This window comes from Coregonus lavaretus (genome assembly GCF_964263955.1).
Source record: "Coregonus lavaretus genome assembly, chromosome: 21".
NCBI classification, from domain to species: domain Eukaryota; kingdom Metazoa; phylum Chordata; class Actinopteri; order Salmoniformes; family Salmonidae; genus Coregonus; species Coregonus lavaretus.
The window spans coordinates 7,391,887-7,417,664 of record NC_140008.1 but is presented as its reverse complement, the minus strand read 5'-3'; the positions used below and the strand labels follow the sequence as shown (position 1 = coordinate 7,417,664).

Here is a 25,778-nt window from a genome sequence, read left to right as displayed (position 1 = left end):
TCGATTGGTTGGTAGGACCTAAATACTGCTATAACTCACTCCATTGGTTGTTCCCTCCACAGGAACATGGTGATGCGAGAGCTGGCCCCTCAGTTCCACATCCCCTGGTCCATCCCCTTGGAGGCTGAGGACATACCCATAGTCCCCACCACCTCAGGAACCATGTGAGTCCTCCTCCCTCTCCTCCTCCTCTCTTCTTCTCCCCCTCTCTTCCTCCTCTCTTCTCCTCCTCCTCCTCTCTTCTTCTCCTCCTCCTCTCTTCCTCTCTTCTTCCTCCTCTCCTCTTCTTCCTGTCCCACCCTCATCTCTTCCAGAGGTAGTCTGAGGTGTTTTAGTGAACTATACTCACGTCATGACTAACCTCTCTTGAGACTTGAAGACTTGTTTGCTCTCACATCTAACTCCTAGGCTTCATCTCATTGGGCTAACACAGTCCTGAGTCACGCACATTACCTAGTTTGATACCCGGTATAGAACTGCTTTCCATCTCCATCAGCCTATTGGTTTTCAAGCCCTCATCCTATTGAGATGATCAATAATAAACGATGAATACAATAAACATAATGTCACATGTCCCGCAGGATGGAGCTGCGCTGTGTCATCGCCGTCATCCGCCACGGAGACCGCACCCCCAAACAGAAGATGAAAATGGAAGTCAGACACCCTCTGTGAGTCTAAGCATTTCACTGTAAGGTCTACACCTGTTGTATTCGACGCATGTGACAAATACAATTTGATTTGATTAAATATCTATATACCTCAAATACCCCCCTCTCCCTATTCAGAGTGGGCAAAATTTGACACACTGATGTATTAATGACTTCATGTTCTGTTTGTCATATAACAAATACAACTTGTAATTCACCTTCCCCAGTCCTGTTCCATTTCAATGTTGTATCGGTTGTCTTTAGATTCAATGTTGTATCTGTTGTCTTTAGATTCAATGTTGTATCGGTTGTCTTTAGATTCAATGTTGCATCTGTTGTCTTCAGATTCAATGTTGCATCTGTTGTCTTTAGATTCAATGTCGCATCTGTTGTCTTCAGATTCAATGTTGTATCTGTTGTCTTTAGATTCAATGTTGCATCTGTTGTCTTTAGATTCAATGTTGTATCGGTTGTCTTTAGATTCAATGTTGCATCGGTTGTCTTTAGATTTAATGTTGCATCTGTTGTCTTTAGATTCAATGTTGTATCGGTTGTCTTTAGATTCAATGTTGCATCGGTTGTCTTTAGATTCAATGTTGTATCGGTTGTCTTTAGATTCAATGTTGCATCTGTTGTCTTTAGATTCAATGTTGCATCGGTTGTCTTTAGATTCAATGTTGTATCGGTTGTCTTTAGATTCAATGTTGTATCGGTTGTCTTTAGATTCAATGTTGTATCGGTTGTCTTTAGATTCAATGTTGCATCGGTTGTCTTTAGATTCAATGTTGCATCGGTTGTCTTTAGATTCAATGTCGCATCTGTTGTCTTTAGATTCAATGTCGCATCTGTTGTCTTTAGATTCAATGTTGTATCGGTTGTCTTTAGATTTAATGTTGCATCTGTTGAATTTAGATTCAATGTTGTATCGGTTGTCTTTAGATTCAATGTTGCATCGGTTGTCTTTAGATTCAATGTTGCATCTGTTGTCTTTAGATTCAATGTTGTATCGGTTGTCTTTAGATTCAATGTTGCATCGGTTGTCTTTAGATTCAATGTTGTATCGGTTGTCTTTAGATTCAATGTTGCATCTGTTGTCTTTAGATTCAATGTTGCATCGGTTGTCTTTAGATTCAATGTCACATCTGTTGTCTTCAGATTCAATGTTGTATCTGTTGTCTTTAGATTCAATGTTGCATCTGTTGTCTTTAGATTCAATGTTGTATCGGTTGTCTTTAGATTCAATGTTGCATCGGTTGTCTTTAGATTTAATGTTGCATCTGTTGTCTTTAGATTCAATGTTGTATCGGTTGTCTTTAGATTCAATGTTGCATCGGTTGTCTTTAGATTCAATGTTGTATCGGTTGTCTTTAGATTCAATGTTGCATCTGTTGTCTTTAGATTCAATGTTGTATCGGTTGTCTTTAGATTCAATGTTGCATCGGTTGTCTTTAGATTTAATGTTGCATCTGTTGTCTTTAGATTCAATGTTGTATCGGTTGTCTTTAGATTCAATGTTGCATCGGTTGTCTTTAGATTCAATGTTGCATCGGTTGTCTTTAGATTCAATGTTGTATCGGTTGTCTTTAGATTCAATGTTGTATCGGTTGTCTTTAGATTCAATGTTGCATCGGTTGTCTTTAGATTCAATGTCGCATCGGTTGTCTTTAGATTCAATGTCGCATCTGTTGTCTTTAGATTCAATGTTGTATCGGTTGTCTTTAGATTTAATGTTGCATCTGTTGAATTTAGATTCAATGTTGCATCGGTTGTCTTTAGATTCAATGTTGCATCGGTTGTCTTTAGATTCAATGTTGCATCGGTTGTCTTTAGATTCAATGTTGTATCGGTTGTCTTTAGATTCAATGTTGAATCGGTTGTCTTTAGATTCAATGTCGCATCTGTTGTCTTTAGATTTAATGTTGCATCTGTTGTCTTTAGATTCAATGTTGTATCGGTTGTCTTTAGATTCAATGTTGCATCGGTTGTCTTTAGATTCAATGTTGTATCGGTTGTCTTTAGATTCAATGTTGCATCTGTTGTCTTTAGATTCAATGTTGTATCGGTTGTCTTTAGATTCAATGTTGCATCGGTTGTCTTTAGATTTAATGTTGCATCTGTTGTCTTTAGATTCAATGTTGTATCGGTTGTCTTTAGATTCAATGTTGCATCGGTTGTCTTTAGATTCAATGTTGTATCGGTTGTCTTTAGATTCAATGTTGCATCTGTTGTCTTTAGATTCAATGTTGTATCGGTTGTCTTTAGATTCAATGTTGCATCGGTTGTCTTTAGATTTAATGTTGCATCTGTTGTCTTTAGATTCAATGTTGTATCGGTTGTCTTTAGATTTAATGTTGCATCTGTTGAATTTAGATTCAATGTTGCATCGGTTGTCTTTAGATTCAATGTTGCATCGGTTGTCTTTAGATTCAATGTTGCATCGGTTGTCTTTAGATTCAATGTTGTATCGGTTGTCTTTAGATTCAATGTTGCATCGGTTGTCTTTAGATTCAATGTCGCATCGGTTGTCTTTAGATTCAATGTCGCATCTGTTGTCTTTAGATTCAATGTTGTATCGGTTGTCTTTAGATTTAATGTTGCATCTGTTGAATTTAGATTCAATGTTGTATCGGTTGTCTTTAGATTCAATGTTGCATCGGTTGTCTTTAGATTCAATGTTGCATCGGTTGTCTTTAGATTCAATGTTGTATCGGTTGTCTTTAGATTCAATGTTGCATCGGTTGTCTTTAGATTCAATGTCGCATCTGTTGTCTTTAGATTCAATGTCGCATCTGTTGTCTTTAGATTTAATGTTGCATCTGTTGTCTTTAGATTCAATGTTGTATCGGTTGTCTTTAGATTCAATGTTGCATCGGTTGTCTTTAGATTCAATGTTGTATCGGTTGTCTTTAGATTCAATGTTGCATCTGTTGTCTTTAGATTCAATGTTGTATCGGTTGTCTTTAGATTTAATGTTGCATCTGTTGAATTTAGATTCAATGTTGCATCGGTTGTCTTTAGATTCAATGTTGCATCGGTTGTCTTTAGATTCAATGTTGCATCTGTTGTCTTTAGATTCAATGTTGTATCGGTTGTCTTTAGATTCAATGTTGAATCGGTTGTCTTTAGATTCAATGTCGCATCTGTTGTCTTTAGATTTAATGTTGCATCTGTTGTCTTTAGATTCAATGTTGTATCGGTTGTCTTTAGATTCAATGTTGCATCGGTTGTCTTTAGATTCAATGTTGTATCGGTTGTCTTTAGATTCAATGTTGCATCTGTTGTCTTTAGATTCAATGTTGTATCGGTTGTCTTTAGATTCAATGTTGCATCGGTTGTCTTTAGATTTAATGTTGCATCTGTTGTCTTTAGATTCAATGTTGTATCGGTTGTCTTTAGATTCAATGTTGCATCGGTTGTCTTTAGATTCAATGTTGTATCGGTTGTCTTTAGATTCAATGTTGCATCTGTTGTCTTTAGATTCAATGTTGTATCGGTTGTCTTTAGATTCAATGTTGCATCGGTTGTCTTTAGATTTAATGTTGCATCTGTTGTCTTTAGATTCAATGTTGTATCGGTTGTCTTTAGATTTAATGTTGCATCTGTTGAATTTAGATTCAATGTTGCATCGGTTGTCTTTAGATTCAATGTTGCATCGGTTGTCTTTAGATTCAATGTTGCATCGGTTGTCTTTAGATTCAATGTTGTATCGGTTGTCTTTAGATTCAATGTTGCATCGGTTGTCTTTAGATTCAATGTCGCATCGGTTGTCTTTAGATTCAATGTCGCATCTGTTGTCTTTAGATTCAATGTTGTATCGGTTGTCTTTAGATTTAATGTTGCATCTGTTGAATTTAGATTCAATGTTGTATCGGTTGTCTTTAGATTCAATGTTGCATCGGTTGTCTTTAGATTCAATGTTGCATCGGTTGTCTTTAGATTCAATGTTGTATCGGTTGTCTTTAGATTCAATGTTGCATCGGTTGTCTTTAGATTCAATGTCGCATCTGTTGTCTTTAGATTCAATGTCGCATCTGTTGTCTTTAGATTTAATGTTGCATCTGTTGTCTTTAGATTCAATGTTGTATCGGTTGTCTTTAGATTCAATGTTGCATCGGTTGTCTTTAGATTCAATGTTGTATCGGTTGTCTTTAGATTCAATGTTGCATCTGTTGTCTTTAGATTCAATGTTGTATCGGTTGTCTTTAGATTCAATGTTGCATCGGTTGTCTTTAGATTTAATGTTGCATCTGTTGTCTTTAGATTCAATGTTGTATCGGTTGTCTTTAGATTCAATGTTGCATCGGTTGTCTTTAGATTCAATGTTGTATCGGTTGTCTTTAGATTCAATGTTGCATCTGTTGTCTTTAGATTCAATGTTGTATCGGTTGTCTTTAGATTCAATGTTGCATCGGTTGTCTTTAGATTTAATGTTGCATCTGTTGTCTTTAGATTCAATGTTGTATCGGTTGTCTTTAGATTCAATGTTGCATCGGTTGTCTTTAGATTCAATGTTGCATCGGTTGTCTTTAGATTCAATGTTGTATCGGTTGTCTTTAGATTCAATGTTGTATCGGTTGTCTTTAGATTCAATGTTGCATCGGTTGTCTTTAGATTCAATGTCGCATCGGTTGTCTTTAGATTCAATGTCGCATCTGTTGTCTTTAGATTCAATGTTGTATCGGTTGTCTTTAGATTTAATGTTGCATCTGTTGAATTTAGATTCAATGTTGCATCGGTTGTCTTTAGATTTAATGTTGCATCTGTTGAATTTAGATTCAATGTTGTATCGGTTGTCTTTAGATTCAATGTTGCATCGGTTGTCTTTAGATTCAATGTTGCATCGGTTGTCTTTAGATTCAATGTTGTATCGGTTGTCTTTAGATTCAATGTTGCATCGGTTGTCTTTAGATTCAATGTCGCATCTGTTGTCTTTAGATTCAATGTCGCATCTGTTGTCTTTAGATTTAATGTTGCATCTGTTGTCTTTAGATTCAATGTTGTATCGGTTGTCTTTAGATTCAATGTTGCATCGGTTGTCTTTAGATTCAATGTTGTATCGGTTGTCTTTAGATTCAATGTTGCATCTGTTGTCTTTAGATTCAATGTTGCATCGGTTGTCTTTAGATTCAATGTTGTATCGGTTGTCTTTAGATTCAATGTTGTATCTGTTGAATTTAGATTCAATGTTGTATCGGTTGTCTTTAGATTCAATGTTGCATCGGTTGTCTTTAGATTCAATGTTGCATCGGTTGTCTTTAGATTCAATGTTGCATCGGTTGTCTTTAGATTCAATGTTGCATCTGTTGTCTTTAGATTCAATGTTGCATCGGTTGTCTTTAGATTCAATGTTGTATCGGTTGTCTTTAGATTCAATGTTGCATCTGTTGTCTTTAGATTCAATGTTGCATCGGTTGTCTTTAGATTCAATGTTGTATCGGTTGTCTTTAGATTCAATGTTGTATCTGTTGAATTTAGATTCAATGTTGTATCGGTTGTCTTTAGATTCAATGTTGCATCGGTTGTCTTTAGATTCAATGTTGCATCGGTTGTCTTTAGATTCAATGTTGCATCGGTTGTCTTTAGATTCAATGTTGCATCTGTTGTCTTTAGATTCAATGTTGCATCGGTTGTCTTTAGATTCAATGTTGCATCTGTTGTCTTTAGATTCAATGTTGCATCTGTTGTCTTTAGATTCTTTTCGCTGTTTGAAAAGTATGGAGGCTACAAGTCAGGGAAACTGAAGTTGAAGAAGCCCAAACAGCTACAGGTCAGTCCAAATATCTCTTATTTGCCTATAACACAGAAAACCCTCTGTTGAGGGGAAGCCTATTTGCGGTGTTGGGGATGCTACTCTGAAAATATAGTTCACCAGGCTACCAATAACTTCACACTGGAAGAAGTTAAGCTACGCTAAAGCTAACCATAAGTAAACTAACTATATTTTACTTAAGTTTGAAAAAGTAGTTCACTACATCCAAACTACAGTACTTTGTGAAAAATTATCAAAATCTGAAATGGTGAGAATTAGGCAAGTCTAATGCCGAAAAATAAAGGAAATTATTGCCCATATTTTATTATATTTTTACAAAAAAGAGTGTGACGTACCAGTAGTTAGCTACATCGCTACATGCCAACAAAAGTTATTAACTACTGAAAACACTACGTAGATTTGAATTTAGTTCAACTACCACCAAGCTACTAGAAAATGTAGTTTAATTACTAGTTTAACTACAGGTACTTCACTACTCCCCAGGACTGCCTATTTGTGACAATAAGATAGTATTGCATATGGCCTCTACTTCTAATCCAATTATTTTCAAGGTTTGCATCACCTGGAAATTTTCCTGGCTACTGTCGCCTCTTTGTAGGGGTTAAATCCCTGGTTGATGTTAAGCACTTTGTGAGAAATGTCAGTTCGATTGACTGATGTCAGTCCTGTGTGTGTGTGTGTGTGTGTGTGTTGTGTAGGAAGTGCTGGACATTGCCCGGCTCCTACTGGCTGAGTTGGGACAGCACACAGACTATGAGATCGAGGAGAAGAAGGGTAAACTGGAGCAGCTCAAGACGGTCCTAGAGATGTGAGAGACGCTTATGGCTTGATTATGTGCACACCACACACACACACACACACACACACACACACACCAGGTTTGTCACGTGACCAGTATTGCGATATTCAGAAGTATCGTGGCAAGGAAACAACATGAAGTGGACTTCATTTCTTATGGAAAACAGTCCTAATGTTGACCCAAAAACAAAACATGAAGTGGACTTCATTTCTTATGGAAAACAGTCCTAATGTTGACCCAAAAACAAACATGTTTTTTTTTAAAGGACTGCTTTTAAATGTCTGCTTCGTGTTTTATTTTCTGCCATGGAAAATCTGGTATCCTAGTATACACTCACACACGTCAAGCCCTGATCTGTCCATTTGAACATCCATGCATCAGGTAGTGATCTGCTCTGCTGTGTGTGATGCTTGGTGGAGAAACCACCTCCATGTTGCTGTGTGTGATGCTTGGTGGAGAAACCACCTCCATGTTGCTGTGTGTGATGCTTGGTGGAGAAACCACCTCCATGTTGCTGTGTGTGATGCTTGGTGGAGAAACCACCTCCGTGTTGCTGTGTGTGATGCTTGGTGGAGAAACCTCCATGTTGCTGTGTGTGATGCTTGGTGGAGAAACCACCTCCGTGTTGCTGTGTGTGATGCTTGGTGGAGAAACCTCCATGTTGCTGTGTGTGATGCTTGGTGGAGAAACCACCTCCGTGTTGCTGTGTGTGATGCTTGGTGGAGAAACCTCCATGTTGCTGTGTGTGATGCTTGGTGGAGAAACCTCCATGTTGCTGTGTGTGATGCTTGGTGGAGAAACCACCTCCATGTTGCTGTGTGTGATGCTTGGTGGAGAAACCACCTCCATGTTGCTGTGTGTGATGCTTGGTGGAGAAACCTCCATGTTGCTGTGTGTGATGCTTGGTGGAGAAACCACCTCCATGTTGCTGTGTGTGATGCTTGGTGGAGAAACCACCTCCGTGTTGCTGTGTGTGATGCTTGGTGGAGAAACCACCTCCATGTTGCTGTGTGTGATGCTTGGTGGAGAAACCACCTCCGTGTTGCTGTGTGTGATGCTTGGTGGAGAAACCTCCGTGTTGCTGTGTGTGATGCTTGGTGGAGAAACCACCTCCGTGTTGCTGTGTGTGATGCTTGGTGGAGAAACCTCCATGTTGCTGTGTGTGATGCTTGGTGGAGAAACCACCTCCGTGTTGCTGTGTGTGATGCTTGGTGGAGAAACCACCTCCGTGTTGCTGTGTGTGATGCTTGGTGGAGAAACCACCTCCGTGTTGCTGTGTGTGATGCTTGGTGGAGAAACCACCTCCATGTTGCTGTGTGTGATGCTTGGTGGAGAAACCACCTCCGTGTTGCTGTGTGTGATGCTTGGTGGAGAAACCTCCATGTTGCTGTGTGTGATGCTTGGTGGAGAAACCACCTCCGTGTTGCTGTGTGTGATGCTTGGTGGAGAAACCTCCATGTTGCTGTGTGTGATGCTTGGTGGAGAAACCTCCATGTTGCTGTGTGTGATGCTTGGTGGAGAAACCTCCATGTTGCTGTGTGTGATGCTTGGTGGAGAAACCTCCATGTTGCTGTGTGTGATGCTTGGTGGAGAAACCACCTCTGTATTGCTGTGTGTCTGTAGCCCGGTGCTCCACACAGATTGACTTAGCCTAGTCCTTGTATTCCTGTAGCACTCTACCCTAGCAGAACACCCCCCTCCTCCTCTGTGTCTCTAATGCTGTTTTCCTCCCTCCTTTCTCTCTCCTCCTCTCTCTTTCCAAAGGGAATCCAGCTTGAATGACACTCGGTACGCACTCCCCATATTAACCAGTTACCAATGGCACCTTTTTGACAATAACCAAGGATCAAAACACAAAGGTCCATGACCTGTCTGGTTATTGATCTGCGAGGGTTATTGATGTGAGGGTCGGGGATTGGGGAATCCAGGAACAGTTTTAAAAAACACAGACCGTATCACCTATCAAACCCATTTTCCATCACGGGGCTATCATGTACTTGGTCTGTACGTCGTGTCAAACCAGATGCTCGTCCCGAGGAATCGTAATCTCTTTCCTATTACAGGACGGTACGTTTCCATTAGCGGCGGATATGCTAAATTATTACAATAGCCGGAGCATTGAACAGCTGAAGTTAGCCTAGTGCTGTCACAGCACTGTATCGTAAACCACGGGGGAGGAAGAGATAATTTCCCCCAACCGGGTGGGGTGTTATGCACTTACCAAAGACCTGTCACATCCAGAAGGACAGCGCTGGTATGGCACATAAGGGATTGACAGCAACACACAGTGACAGCGGGCTTCCAAAGGTCACACAACAACACAAAACATGTTTCCAGAAACCAGGCAGCTACAGTGGCATGCGAAAGTATTCACCCCTATTGGCATTTTTCCTATTTTGTTGCCTTACAATCTGAAGATGCAAAATAGAAATAAGACAAAAAAACAGAACTTGAGCGTGCATAACTATTCACCCCCCCCCCCCCCCCCCCCCAAAGTCAATACTTTGTAGAGCCACCTTTTGCAGCAATTACAGCTGCATGTCTCTTGGGGTATGTCTCTATAAGCTTGGCACATCTAGCCACTGGGATTTTTGCCCATTCTTCAAGCAAAACTGCTCCAGTTCATTCAAGTTGGATAGGTTCTGCTGGTGTACAGCAATCTTTAAGTCATACCACAGATTCTCAATTGGATTGTGGCATTTTCCTTGATGGCCAAAAAGCTCAATTTTAGTCTCATCTGACCATAGTACCTTCTTCCATATGTTTGGGGAGTCTCCCACATGCCTTTTGGCGAACACCCAACGTGTTTGCTTATTTTTTTGTTTAAGCAATGGCTTTTTTCTGGCCACTCTTCCGTAAAGCCCAGCTCGGTGGAGTGTACGGCTTAAAGTGGTCCTATGGACAGATACTCCAATCTACGCTCTGGAGCTTTGCAGCTCCTTCAGGGTCATCTTTGGTCTCTTTGTTGCCTCTCTGATTAATGCCCTCCTTGCCTGGTCCGTGAGTTTTGGTGGGCGGCCCTCTCTTGGCAGGTTTGTTGTGGTGCCATATTCTTTCAATTTTTTTATAATGGATTTAATGGTGCTCCGTGGGATGTTCAAAGTTTCTGATATTTTTTATAACCCAACCCTCATCTGTACTTCTCCACAACTTTGTCCCTGACCTGTTTGGAGAGCTCCTTGGTCTTCTTGGTGGCGCTTGCTTGGTGGTGCCCCTTGCTTAGTGGGGTTGCAGACTCTGGGGCCTTTCAGAACAGGTGTATATATACTGAGATCATGTGACAGATCATATGACACTTAGATTGCACACACAGGTGGACTTTATTTAACTAATTATGTGACTTCTGAAGGTAATTGGTTGCACCAGACCTTATTTAGGGGCTTCATAGCAAAGGGGTGAATACATATGCACGCACCACTTTTCCGTTATTTATTTTTTAGAATTTTTTGAAATAAGTAATTTTTTTTCATTTCGCTTCACCAATTTGGACTATTTTGTGTATGTCCATTACATGAAATCCAAATAAAAATCCATTTAAATTACAGGTTGTAATGCAACAAAATAGGACAAATGCAAAGGGGGATGAATAATTTTGCAAGGCACTGTACTTAGGCTAAACTAGCTAACTAGCTTGGCCTAGCCTGACTGACTGAGCACCTGCTAGCTAGCGTTTTGAAGCTTGTCGAAGACCTCTGAACCATGGTTCTGAAACGAAACGTGTCGTGTCCAACAGGGTTGGAGTCAGTTCCATTTAAAAATGGTCAATTCAGTCCAATAATTAATTGATTTCAGTCCACAGAAAAGTGTCATTTATGTTTTAAATACGGATATTTAAAATGTACTTCCTAAATTGAGTTCGATTGGAGTTGAGCTTAACGCTGGTCTTGACATATGTCACATGTCTGTAAGGTGTGTGTGTGTACTGCCCCTGTGTAATGATGACTTGAGCATCATTAAGGGTAGATCCCTGCCCCTGGGTAATGATGACTTGAGCATCATTAAGGGTAGATCCCTGCCCCTGGGTAATGATCCCTGCCCCTGGGTAATGATCCCTGCCCCTGGGTAATGATGACTTGAGCATCATTAAGGGTAGATCCCTGCCCCTGGGTAATGATGACTTGAGCATCATTAAGGGTAGATCCCTGCCCCTGGGTAATGATGACTTGAGCATCATTAAGGGTAGATCCCTGCCCCTGGGTAATGATCCCTGCCCCTGGGTAATGATCCCTGCCCCTGGGTAATGATGACTTGAGCATCATTAAGGGTAGATCCCTGCCCCTGGGTAATGATCCCTGCCCCTGTGTGTGTCTTCCAGGTATGGCCATTTCTCAGGCATCAACAGGAAGGTGCAGCTGACCTACCTGCCCAACGGACAGCCCAAAGCCTCCAGTGAGGAAGAAGGTAAGGAGGAGTTCATGCTCAAACTCATACACATACGTTTAACATGCACATTCTTGGCCTGCAGCAGGAACTAATGCAGTCGTGTGTGTGTGTGTGTGTGTGTGTGTGTGTGTGTGTGTGTGTGTGTGTGTGTGTGTGTGTGTGTGTGTGTGTGTGTGTGTGTGTGGTTCAGAGGGTCCAAAGGAGGGTCCGTCTCTGCTGCTGGTGTTGAAGTGGGGCGGGGAGCTGACCCCGGCAGGCAGGGTACAGGCTGAGGAGCTGGGCAGGGCCTTCCGCTGCATGTACCCTGGAGGACAAGGTACAGTATTCTACTACCTCTACACTATATACTACCTGTGGTTACACACCTCACCTCACCTCAACACTATATACACTGCTCAAAAAAATAAAGGGAACACTTAAACAACACAATGTAACTCCAAGTCAAATCACACTTCTGTGAAATCAAACTGTCCACTTAGGAAGCAACACTGATTGACAATAAATTTCACATGCTGTTGTGCAAATGGAATAGACAACAGGTGGAAATTATAGGCAATTAGCAAGACACCCCCAATAAAGGACTGGTTTTGCAGGTGGTGACCACAGACCACTTCTCAGTTCTTATGCTTCCTGGCTGATGTTTTGGTCACTTTTGAATGCTGGCGGTGCTTTCACTCTAGTGGTAGCATGAGACGGAGTCTACAACCCACACAAGTGGCTCAGGTAGTGCAGCTCATCCAGGATGGCACATCAATGCAAGCTGTGGCAAGAAGGTTTGCTGTGTCTGTCAGCGTAGTGTCCAGAGCATGGAGGCGCTACCAGGAGACAGGCCAGTACATCAGGAGACGTGGAGGAGGCCGTAGGAGGGCAACAACCCAGCAGCAGGACTGCTACCTCCGCCTTTGTGCAAGGAGGAGCAGGAGGAGCACTGCCAGAGCCCTGCAAAATGACCTCCAGCAGGCCACAGATGTGCATGTGTCTGCTCAAACGGTCAGAAACAGACTCCTTGAGGGAGGTATGAGGGCCCGACGTCCACAGGTGGGGGTTGTGCTTACAGCCCAACACCGTGCAGGACGTTTGGCATTTGCCAGAGAACACCAAGATTGGCAAATTCGCCACTGGCGCCCTGTGCTCTTCACAGATGAAAGCAGTTTCACACTGAGCACATGTGACAGACGTGACAGAGTCTGGAGACGCCGTGGAGAACGTTCTGCTGCCTGCAACATCCTCCAGCATGACCGGTTTGGCGGTGGGTCAGTCATGGTGTGGGGTGGCATTTCTTTGGGGGGCCGCACAGCCCTCCATGTGCTCGCCAGAGGTAGCCTGACTGCCATTAGGTACCGAGATGAGATCCTCAGACCCCTTGTGAGACCATATGCTGGTGCGGTTGGCCCTGGGTTCCTCCTAATGCAAGACAATGCTAGACCTCATGTGGCTGGAGTGTGTCAGCAGTTCCTGCAAGAGGAAGGCATTGATGCTATGGACTGGCCCGCCCGTTCCCCAGACCTGAATCCAATTGAGCACATCTGGGACATCATGTCTCGCTCCATCCACCAACGCCACGTTGCACCACAGACTGTCCAGGAGTTGGCGGATGCTTTAGTCCAGGTCTGGGAGGAGATCCCTCAGGAGACCATCCGCCACCTCATCAGGAGCATGCCCAGGCGTTGTAGGGAGGTCATACAGGCACGTGGAGGCCACACACACTACTGAGCCTCATTTTGACTTGTTTTAAGGACATTACATCAATGTTGGATCAGCCTGTAGTGTGGTTTTCCACTTTAATTTTGAGGGTGACTCCAAATCCAGACCTCCACGGGTTGATACATTTGATTTCCATTGATAATTTTTGTGTGATTTTGTTGTCAGCACATTCAACTATGTAAAGAAAAAAGTATTTAATAAGATTATTTCATTCATTCAGATCTAGGATGTGTTATTTTAGTATTCCCTTTAATTTTTTAACCTCTGGTTACACTCCTCACCACTACACTATATACTACCTCTGGTTACACTCCTCACCTCTACACTATATACTAACTCAGGTTACACTCCTCACCTCTACTCTATATACTACCTCTGGTTACACACCTCACCTCTACACTATATACTACCTCTGGTTACACACCTCACCTCACCTCTACACTATATACTACCTCTGGTTACACTCCTCACCTCTACACTATATACTACCTCTGGTTACACTCCTCACCTCTACACTATATACTACCTCTGGTTACACTCCTCACCTCTACACTATATACTACCTCTGGTTACACTCCTCACCTCTACACTATATACTACCTCTGGTTACACTCCTCACCTCTACACTATATACTACCTCTGGTTACACTCCTCACCTCTACACTATATACTACCTCTGGTTACACTCCTCACCTCTACACTATATACTACCTCTGGTTACACTCCTCACCTCTACACTATATACTACCTCTGGTTACACTCCTCACCTCTACACTATATACTAACTCTGGTTACACACCTCACCTCTACACTATATACTACCTCTGGTTACACACCTCACCTCACCTCTACACTATATACTACCTCTGGTTACACTCCTCACCTCTACACTATATACTACCTCTGGTTACACTCCTCACCTCTACACTATATACTACCTCTGGTTACACACCTCACCTCACCTCTACACTATATACTACCTCTGGTTACACTCCTCACCTCTACACTATATACTACCTCTGGTTACACTCCTCACCTCTACACTATATACTACCTCTGGTTACACTCCTCACCTCTACACTATACTACCTCTGGTTACACTCCTCACCTCTACACTATATACTACCTCTGGTTACACTCCACACCTCTACACTATATACTACCTCTGGTTACACTCCACACCTCTACACTATATACTACCTCTGGTTACACTCCTCACCTCTACACTATATACTACCTCTGGTTACACTCCTCACCTCTACACTATATACTATCTCTGGTTACACTCCTCACCTCTACACTATATACTACCTCTGGTTACACTCCTCACCTCTACACTATATACTACCTCTGGTTACACTCCTCACCTCTACACTATATACTACCTCTGGTTACACACCTCACCTCTACACTATATACTACCTCTGGTTACACTCCTCACCTCTACACTATATACTACCTCTGGTTACACTCCTCACCTCTACACTATATACTACCTCTGGTTACACTCCTCACCTCTACACTATATACTACCTCTGGTTACACACCTCACCTCTACACTATATACTACCTCTGGTTACACTCCTCACCTCTACACTATATACTACCTCTGGTTACACACCTCACCTCTACACTATATACTACCTCTGGTTACACACCTCACCTCTACACTATATACTACCTCTGGTTACACTCCTCACCTCTACACTATATACTACCTCTGGTTACACACCTCACCTCTACACTATATACTACCTCTGGTTACACTCCTCACCTCTACACTATATACTACCTCTGGTTACACACCTCACCTCACCTCTACACTATATACTACCTCTGGTTACACACCTCACCTCTACACTATATACTACCTCTGGTTACACTCCTCACCTCTACACTATATACTACCTCTGGTTACACTCCTCTCCTCTACACTGTATACTACCTCTGGTTACACTCCTCACCTCTACACTATATACTACCTCTGGTTACACTCCTCACCTCTACACTATATACTACCTCTGGTTACACTCCTCACCTCACCTCTACACTATATACTACCTCTGGTTACACACCTCACCTCTACACTATATACTACCTCTGGTTACACTCCTCACCTCTACACTATATACTACCTCTGGTTACACTCCTCACCTCTACACTATATACTACCTCTGGTTACACTCCTCACCTCTACACTATATACTACCTCTGGTTACACACCTCACCTCTACACTATATACTACCTCTGGTTACACTCCTCACCTCTACACTATATACTACCTCTGGTTACACACCTCACCTCTACACTATATACTACCTCTGGTTACACACCTCACCTCTACACTATATACTACCTCTGGTTACACTCCTCACCTCTACACTATATACTACCTCTGGTTACACACCTCACCTCTACACTATATACTACCTCTGGTTACACTCCTCACCTCTACACTATATACTACCTCTGGTTACACTCCTCACCTCTACACTATACTACCTCTGGTTACACTCCTCACCTCTACACTATATACTACCTCTGGTTACACACCTCACCTCACCTCTACACTATATACTACCTCTGGTTACACACCTCACCTCTACACTATATACTACCTCTGGTTACACTCCTCACCTCTACACTATATACTACCTCTGGTTACACTCCTCTCCTCTACACTGTATACTACCTCTGGTTACACTCCTCACCTCTACACTATATACTACCTCTGGTTACACTCCTCACCTCTACACTATATACTACCTCTGGTTACACTCCTCACCTCACCTCTACACTATATACTACCTCTGGTTACACACCTCACCTCTACACTATACTACCTCTGGTTACACTCCTCACCTCTACACTATATACTACCTCTGGTTACACTCCTCACCTCTACACTATATACTACCTCTGGTTACACTCCTCACCTCTACACTATATACTACCTCTGGTTACACACCTCACCTCTACACTATATACTACCTCTGGTTACACTCCTCACCTCTACACTATATACTACCTCTGGTTACACACCTCACCTCTACACTATATACTACCTCTGGTTACACTCCACACCTCTACACTATATACTACCTCTGGTTACACTCCTCACCTCTACACTATATACTACCTCTGGTTACACACCTCACCTCTACACTATATACTACCTCTAGTTACACACCTCACCTCTACACTATATACTACCTCTGGTTACACTCCTCACCTCTACACTATATACTACCTCTGGTTACACTCCTCACCTCTACACTATATACTACCTCTGGTTACACTCCTCACCTCTACACTATACTACCTCTGGTTACACTCCTCACCTCTACACTATATACTACCTCTGGTTACACTCCTCACCTCTACACTATATACTACCTCTGGTTACACTCCACACCTCTACACTATATACTACCTCTGGTTACACTCCACACCTCTACACTATATACTACCTCTGGTTACACTCCTCACCTCTACACTATATACTACCTCTGGTTACACACCTCACCTCTACACTATATACTACCTCTGGTTACACTCCTCACCTCTACACTATATACTACCTCTAGTTACACACCTCACCTCTACACTATATACTACCTCTGGTTACACTCCACACCTCACCTCTACACTATATACTACCTCTGGTTACACTCCTCACCTCTACACTATATACTACCTCTGGTTACACTCCTCACCTCACCTCTACACTATATACTACCTCTGGTTACACTCCTCACCTCTACACTATACTACCTCTGGTTACACTCCTCACCTCTACACTATATACTACCTCTGGTTACACTCCTCACCTCTACACTATATACTACCTCTGGTTACACTCCTCACCTCTACACTATACTACCTCTGGTTACACTCCTCACCTCTACACTATATACTACCTCTGGTTACACTCCTCACCTCTACACTATATACTACCTCTGGTTACACTCCTCACCTCTACACTATATACTACCTCTGGTTACACACCTCACCTCTACACTATATACTACCTCTGGTTACACACCTCACCTCTACACTATCTACTACCTCTGGTTACACTCCTCACCTCTACACTATATACTACCTCTGGTTACACTCCTCACCTCTACACTATATACTACCTCTGGTTACACTCCTCACCTCTACACTATATACTACCTCTGGTTACACTCCTCACCTCTACACTATATACTACCTCTGGTTACACTCCTCACCTCTACACTATACTACCTCTGGTTACATTCCTCACCTCTACACTATATACTACCTCTGGTTACACACCTCACCTCTACACTATATACTACCTCTGGTTACACACCTCACCTCTACACTATATACTACCTCTGGTTACACTCCTCACCTCTACACTATATACTACCTCTGGTTACACACCTCACCTCTACACTATATACTACCTCTGGTTACACTCCTCTCCTCTACACTATATACTACCTCTGGTTACACTCCTCACCTCTACACTATATACTACCTCTGGTTACACTCCTCTCCTCTACACTATATACTACCTCTGGTTACACTCCTCACCTCTACACTATATACTACCTCTGGTTACACTCCTCACCTCTACACTATACTACCTCTGGTTACACTCCTCACCTCTACACTATACTACCTCTGGTTACACTCCTCACCTCTACACTATATACTACCTCTGGTTACACACCTCACCTCTACACTATATACTACCTCTGGTTACACTCCTCTCCTCTACACTATATACTACCTCTGGTTACACACCTCACCTCTACACTATATACTACCTCTGGTTACACTCCTCACCTCTACACTATATACTACCTCTGGTTACACTCCTCACCTCTACACTATATACTACCTCTGGTTACACTCCTCACCTCTACACTATATACTACCTCTGGTTACACACCTCACCTCTACACTATATACTACCTCTGGTTACACTCCTCACCTCTACACTATACTACCTCTGGTTACACTCCTCACCTCTACACTATATACTACCTCTGGTTACACTCCTCACCTCTACACTATATACTACCTCTGGTTACACACCTCACCTCTACACTATATACTACCTCTGGTTACACTCCTCACCTCTACACTATATACTACCTCTGGTTACACTCCTCTCCTCTACACTGTATACTACCTCTGGTTACACTCCTCACCTCTACACTATATACTACCTCTGGTTATTCTCCTCACCTCTACACTATATACTACCTCTGGTTACACTCCTCACCTCACCTCTACACTATATACTACCTCTGGTTACACACCTCACCTCTACACTATATACTACCTCTGGTTACACACCTCACCTCTACACTATATACTACCTCTGGTTACACTCCTCACCTCTACACTATATACTACCTCTGGTTACACTCCTCACCTCTACACTATATACTACCTCTGGTTACACACCTCACCTCTACACTATATACTACCTCTGGTTACACTCCTCACCTCTACACTATATACTACCTCTGGTTACACACCTCACCTCTACACTATATACTACCTCTGGTTACACTCCTCACCTCTACACTATATACTACCTCTGGTTACACTCCTCACCTCTACACTATATACTACCTCTGGTTACACACCTCACCTCTACACTATATACTACCTCTGGTTACACACCTCACCTCTACACTATATACTACCTCTGGTTACACACCTCACCTCTACACTATATACTACCTCTGGTTACACACCTCACCTCTACACTATATACTACCTCTGGTTACACACCTCACCTCTACACTATATACTACCTCTGGTTACACTCCTCACCTCTACACTATATACTACCTCTGGTTACACTCCTCACCTCTACACTATATACTACCTCTGGTTACACTCCTCACCTCTACACTATATACTACCTCTGGTTACACTCCTCACCTCTACACTATATACTACCTCTGGTTACACTCCTCACCTCTACACTATACTACCTCTGGTTACACTCCTCACCTCTACACTATATACTACCTCTGGTTACACTCCTCACCTCTACACTATATACTACCTCTGGTTACACTCCTCACCTCTACACTATATACTACCTCTGGTTACACTCCTCACCTCTACACTATATACTACCTCTGGTTACACTCCTCACCTCTACACTATACTACCTCTGGTTACACTCCTCACCTCTACACTATATACTACCTCTGGTTACACTCCTCACCTCTACACTATATACTACCTCTGGTTACACTCCTCACCTCTACACTATATACTACCTCTAGTTACACACCTCACCTCTACACTATATACTACCTCTGGTTACACTCCTCACCTCTACACTATATACTACCTCTGGTTACACTCCTCACCTCTACACTATATACTACCTCTGGTTACACTCCTCACCTCTACACTATATACTACCTCTGGTTACACTCTTCACCTCTACACTACACAGTGAGGGGAAAAAAGTATTTGATCCCCTGCTGATTTTGTACGTTTGCCCACTGACAAAGACATGATCAGTCTATAATTTTAATGGTAGGTTTATTTGAACAGTGAGAGACAGAATAACAACAAAAAAATCCTGAAAAACACATGTCAAAAATGTTATAAATTGATTTGCATTTTAACGAGGGAAATAAGTATTTGACCCCTCTGCAAAACATGACTTAGTACTTGGTGGGAAAACCCGTGTTGGCAATCAGAGGTCAGACGTTTCTTGTAGTTGGCCACCAGGTTTGCACACATCTCAGGAGGGATTTTGTCCCACTCCTCTTTGCAGATCTTCTCCAAGTCATTAAGGTTTTGAGGCTGACATTTGGCAACTCGAACCTTCAGCTCCCTCCACAGATTTTCTATGGGATTAAGGTCTGGAGACTGGCTAGGCCACTCCAGGACCTCAATGTGCTTATTCTTGAGCCACTCCTTTGTTGCCTTGGCCGTGTGTTTTGGGTCATTGTCATGCTGGAATACCCATCCACGACCCATTTTCAATGCCCTGGCTGAGGGAAGGAGGTTCTCACCCAAGATTTGACGGTACATGGCCCGGTCCATCGTCCCTTTGATGTGGTGAAGTTGTCCTGTCCCCTTAGCAGAAAAACGCCTCCAAAGCATAATGTTTGACAGTGGGGATGGTGTTCTTGGGGTCATAGGCAGCATTCCTCCTCCTCCAAACACGGCGAGTTGAGTTGATGCCAAAGAGCTCAATTTTGGTCTCATCTGACCACAACACTTTCACCCAGTTCTCCTCTGAATCATTCAGATGTTCATTGGCAAACTTCAGACGGATATGTATATGTGCTTTCTTGAGCAGGGGGACCTTGCGGGCACTGCAGGATTTCTCTGCGATCTCCCCCACCGAAGGCACTCCACCATGACGTCACGTTGCTGCTGAGCTTCACATACAGGGCGTCATTGGAGCGCTTGTTCTAGGTTCAGTGGAAGAGACAGATACTCAAGCTTTTCTCTCTTCCTAAATCATATGGACATTTTTAGAAGATGCACTGTATTGCCGAGATGATCATTAATCCAACTAAATTTCTAACGGAAGTTGTGCAATTTTGTTGCATGGGTATACACAATGCAAATGTTGAAGTTCATGTGGGAGAAATAGTTGAAGACGCGCATGGAAGACTGTTAAACAACCTGCAGGAGTATTCATCATGGAAGACTATTAAACAACCTGCAGGAGTATTCATCATGGAAGACTATTAAACAACCTGCAGGAGTATTCATCATGGAAGACTATTAAACAACCTGCAGGAGTATTCATCATGGAAGACTATTAAACAACCTGCTGGAGTATTCATCATGGAAGACTATTTGTATTTATTATGGATCAGCCAAGGCAGCAGCTACTCTTCCTGGGATCCAGCAAAATTAAGGCAGTTAATACAATTTTAAAAACATTACAAAACATTCACAGATTTCACAACACACTGTGTGCCCTCAGGCCCCTACTCCACCACTACCACATATCTACAGTACAAAATCCATGTGTACGTGTGTGTATAGTGCGTATGTTATCGTGTGTGTGTATGCATGTGTCTGTGTCTATGTTTGTGTTGCTTCACAGTCCCCGCTGTTCCATAAGGTGTATTTGTTTCTGTTTTTTTTTTTTTTATGCTTGCATGAGTTACTTGATGTGGAATAGAGTTCCATGTAGTCATGGCTCTATGTAGTAAGGTCCTCCTCCCATAGTCTGTTCTGGACTTGAGGACTGTGAAGAGACCACTTGTGGCATGTCTTGTGGGGTATTCATCATGGAAGACAATTAAACACACTGCAGGAGTATTCATCATGTAATTTCCCAGGTCTTTAAGAGTAGTGGTTTAGGATTTCAACCTCATTCCTTGTGTTTTGAACCATTTTTTATCCCAGGTATGAGATGCACGAAGGACTGTTTCCTTTTCAGGTGAACAGAATTCAGTTGACATGTTTTTCAATCACCAAATAACCAATGTTACCTCCCTTATCAACTGCAGATGCACACCTACAGTGTATATTTGTTTTTGCACTGAGTCTGTGCTGTTGGTGGGTACCCTTTCTCCTCTCTCTACCTTACTTCCTCTGTGATGCCCTGTAAGCCTGATGTCACTTCCTCTGTGATGCCCTGTAAGCCTGATGTCACTTCCTCTGTGATGCCCTGTAAGCCCGATGTTCCTTCCTCTGTGATGCCCTGTAAGCCCGATGTTCCTTCCTCTGTGATGTCCTGTAAGCCCGATGTTCCTTCCTCTGTGATGCCCTGTAAGCCTGATGTCACTTCCTCTGTGATGCCCTGTAAGCCCGATGTCACTTCCTCTGTGATGTCCTGTAAGCCCGATGTCACTTCCTCTGTGATGTCCTGTAAGCCCGATGTTCCTTCCGCTCTGCTGTCCTGCAAGCCTGATGTTATTGCCTTGCTGTGTGTGACCCTGTAGGGGACTACGCCGGTTTCCCTGGCTGTGGTCTGCTCCGTTTACACAGCACCTACCGCCACGACCTCAAGATCTACGCCTCAGACGAAGGCCGTGTTCAGATGACCGCTGCCGCTTTTGCCAAGGTGTGTGTGTGTGTGCGCGCACCTGTAGATATTTCAGTATACGTGTGTGCAGTATGCTCACTAGCCTTGTTCCTTTAATTTGTGTTCAGTGTCATATCTCCAAACCTTTGCATATATAAACCCTTTCTGTGTACGGTATGTGTGAACATATGTGTATCTCTTAACTGTGTGTGTAGGGTCTGCTGGCTCTGGAGGGAGAGCTGACGCCCATCCTGGTGCAGATGGTGAAGAGTGCCAACATGAACGGCATGCTGGACAGCGACAGTGAGTCTCTGACCGACTGCCAGCAGAGGGTGAAAGTGCGACTCCATGAAATCATGCAGAAAGACCAGGACTTCACTGAGGCCGACTACGAAAAGGTACAGTCAGCAGACCCCTTACATTTACATCATTTAGCAGACGCTCTTATCCAGAGCGACTTACAAACCTTAGACCGCTAGTACCCAGTCAATCGTGGTCGAAAAAGCATAGGAGGAAAGCCCTGTTTTGAAATGGTTAACGACACTTGACTTACTGCATGCAGGTAGGTAGGTATAATGCCTTTATAAGTTGTTATCAGCATGAATGAGCTTATAATGTCTCATAAGGCATTCAACTAAGAATCGTTGAGATGTTAAGACATCATACATGTCCATTACAATTTTTACAATACATTATACTATACAATATTATATATTATTATTATATATTATTAGTAACTGCATCATATGTATTGTACCTGCAGGGTTTAAGTAAACTATTAGACAAATTGTTACCCACTACATATTGTTTCACTCCATCGACAATTCCATCAACTTGAGCAGTCTTTCAGTGTTCTTGAGATTAGAAACAATCTACCACCATGTTTCCTACTCATTCCTTACCGTACAGCCATCGACTGAGCATGACATCTCTGTCAATCTCCAGATAAGTCTCGCAGAGCATTTCATCACTAGCTGTTATGGATACCAACGTTTACTATTATTACTATTACGTTCACTATTAGTACCACTGTAATAACGTGTGACTGTTACTATGTGTTGCAGCTGGCCCCTACAGCCAGCCCCTCCCTGGTCGGCTCTATGAAAATCATAGGGAACCCAGTGAGGACGTGTGACCAGGTCTACGCCCTCATCCAGAGCCTCACCTCCCAGATCCGCAGGAGGCTGGAGGACCCCAAATCTGCAGGTCTGTCCTCTATCCCCCACCCTGTCGCAATGTAAACCAGGGCTCTCCAACCCTGTTCCTGGAGAGCTACCATCATCTAGGTTCTCTCTCCAACCCTGTTCCTGGAGAGCTACCATCATCTAGGTTCTCTCTCCAACCCTGTTCCTGGAGAGCTACCGTCCTCTAGGTTCTCTCCAACCCTGTTCCTGGAGAGCTACCGTCCTCTAGGTTCTCTCCAACCCTGTTCCTGGAGAGCTACCGTCCTCTAGGTTCTCTCCAACCCTGTTCCTGGAGAGATACCATCCTCTAGGTTCTCTCTAACCCTGTTCCTGGAGAGATACCATCCTCTAGGTTCTCTCCAACCCTGTTCCTGGAGAGATACCATCCTCTAGGTTCTCTCTAACCCTGTTCCTGGAGAGATACCATCCTCTAGGTTCTCTCTAACCCTGTTCCTGGAGAGATACCGTCCTCTAGGTTCTCTCTAACCCTGTTCCTGGAGAGATACCGTCCTCTAGGTTCTCTCTAACCCTGTTCCTGGAGAGCTACCGTCCTCTAGGTTCTCTCTAACCCTGTTCCTGGAGAGCTACCGTCCTCTAGGTTCTCTCTCCAACCCTGTTCCTGGAGAGCTACCATCATCTAGGTTCTCTCTCCAACCCTGTTCCTGGAGAGCTACCATCATCTAGGTTCTCTCTCCAACCCTGTTCCTGGAGAGCTACCGTCCTCTAGATTCTCTCCAACCCTGTTCCTGGAGAGCTACCGTCCTCTAGGTTCTCACCAACCCTGTTCCTGGAGAGCTACCGTCCTCTAGGTTCTCTCCAACCCTGTTCCTGGAGAGCTACCATCATCTAGGTTCTCTCTCCAACCCTGTTCCTGGAGAGCTACCGTCCTCTAGGTTCTCACCAACCCTGTTCCTGGAGAGATACCGTCCTCTAGGTTCTCTCCAACCCTGTTCCTGGAGAGCTACCGTCCTCTAGGTTCTCTCCAACCCTGTTCCTGGAGAGCTACCGTCCTCTAGGTTCTCTCCAACCCTGTTCCTGGAGAGATACCATCCTCTAGGTTCTCTCTAACCCTGTTCCTGGAGAGATACCATCCTCTAGGTTCTCTCTAACCCTGTTCCTGGAGAGATACCGTCCTCTAGGTTCTCTCTAACCCTGTTCCTGGAGAGATACCGTCCTCTAGGTTCTCTCCAACCCTGTTCCTGGAGATCTACCATCCTCTAGGTTTTCACTCCAACCCTAATCTAGCGCACCTTATTCTAATATTTGGCTGGTTGATAAGCTTAATCAGGTTAGTCACAACTGTAGTTAGAGAAAAAAACATATAGGGTGGTAGCTCTCCAGGAACACGGTTGGAGATTGTAGTGGAGACCCTTTGCTAGCTTTGGAGTCACTGTTACATTTGCTACCAAAGACTGGTGCGGTAGCTAACAGTAAATACGTGAATTGTTTCACCACAGTTAGCTAGACAAGTTAGTTCAGAAATGTACTGGTCATAGAACCACGTTTACTTGAGTAACCTACGATATCTGCTGAATGCTGTTGTGACAGAGCGGTTTCTGTTTTCAGACTTGGGTAAAAAGAACAACACTGAAAGCAATGGTTTTCTACACAGAAGTACCTGTAAGCTAAGTCCGTTCCTGTTCCCAGACCTGCAGCTGTACCACAGCGAGACCCTGGAGCTGATGCTGCAGCGCTGGTCCAAGCTGGAAAGGGACTTCCGGAATAAGAGCGGCCGCTACGACATCAGCAAGATCCCGGACATCTATGACTGTGTGAAGTACGACACGCAGCACAACGCCACGCTGGGCCTGGAGGACACGCTGGAGCTGCTCAGGCTGTCCCGTGCCCTGGCCGACATCGTCATACCTCAGGTGAGGGGAAGACACACACACATTCACCTTTTACCTACTAAGTCGGGACGAGAGCTGTAGTGTAAAAGACCTTAAGTGGTGACCCATGACCCTTGGATGTTTCTATGCCTCTGGTTGGATAGAGAAATGTGAACCCGCACGCACAGAGGGAGGAGGAGGGATTCTAGACGAGCCTGTTACTTCAAACTCTCATCCCCTCAGTCTCGGTGGATGATTATGGCTCAATATTGCATCTACCTCCTTTCTACCTCCCTTGTCATTTCCTTTTTCAATTCTTAATGCGGACCAAGCTTACTTTGCTACCCCTTCAAGTACAGTAATCCTGGCTCCTGATTACTGTTCTGTCTTTTCAGAAAATTATCAACAGAAGTAAAAACTTGAGCTGAGTCTTATTTGAAGGCAAAAATAA

General features: G+C 43.3%; 1 protein-coding gene across 2 annotated transcripts in view; it reads left to right on the top strand.

Moving 5' to 3' along the window:
- LOC311148865 (inositol hexakisphosphate and diphosphoinositol-pentakisphosphate kinase 2-like) overlaps positions 1-25,778 on the top strand; it is a 71,797-nt gene that overhangs the window by 25,503 nt on the left and 20,516 nt on the right. For both annotated transcript variants that reach the window (XM_084185859.1, XM_084185858.1), the window contains exons 10-19: positions 63-164; positions 582-668; positions 6,339-6,414; positions 7,116-7,225; positions 11,532-11,617; positions 11,790-11,915; positions 22,232-22,353; positions 22,530-22,712; positions 23,379-23,520; positions 25,146-25,369. In XM_084185859.1, coding sequence (XP_084041985.1) covers positions 63-164; positions 582-668; positions 6,339-6,414; positions 7,116-7,225; positions 11,532-11,617; positions 11,790-11,915; positions 22,232-22,353; positions 22,530-22,712; positions 23,379-23,520; positions 25,146-25,369 — 1,258 coding nt within the window. The remainder of the gene's footprint in view (positions 1-62; positions 165-581; positions 669-6,338; positions 6,415-7,115; positions 7,226-11,531; positions 11,618-11,789; positions 11,916-22,231; positions 22,354-22,529; positions 22,713-23,378; positions 23,521-25,145; positions 25,370-25,778) is intronic.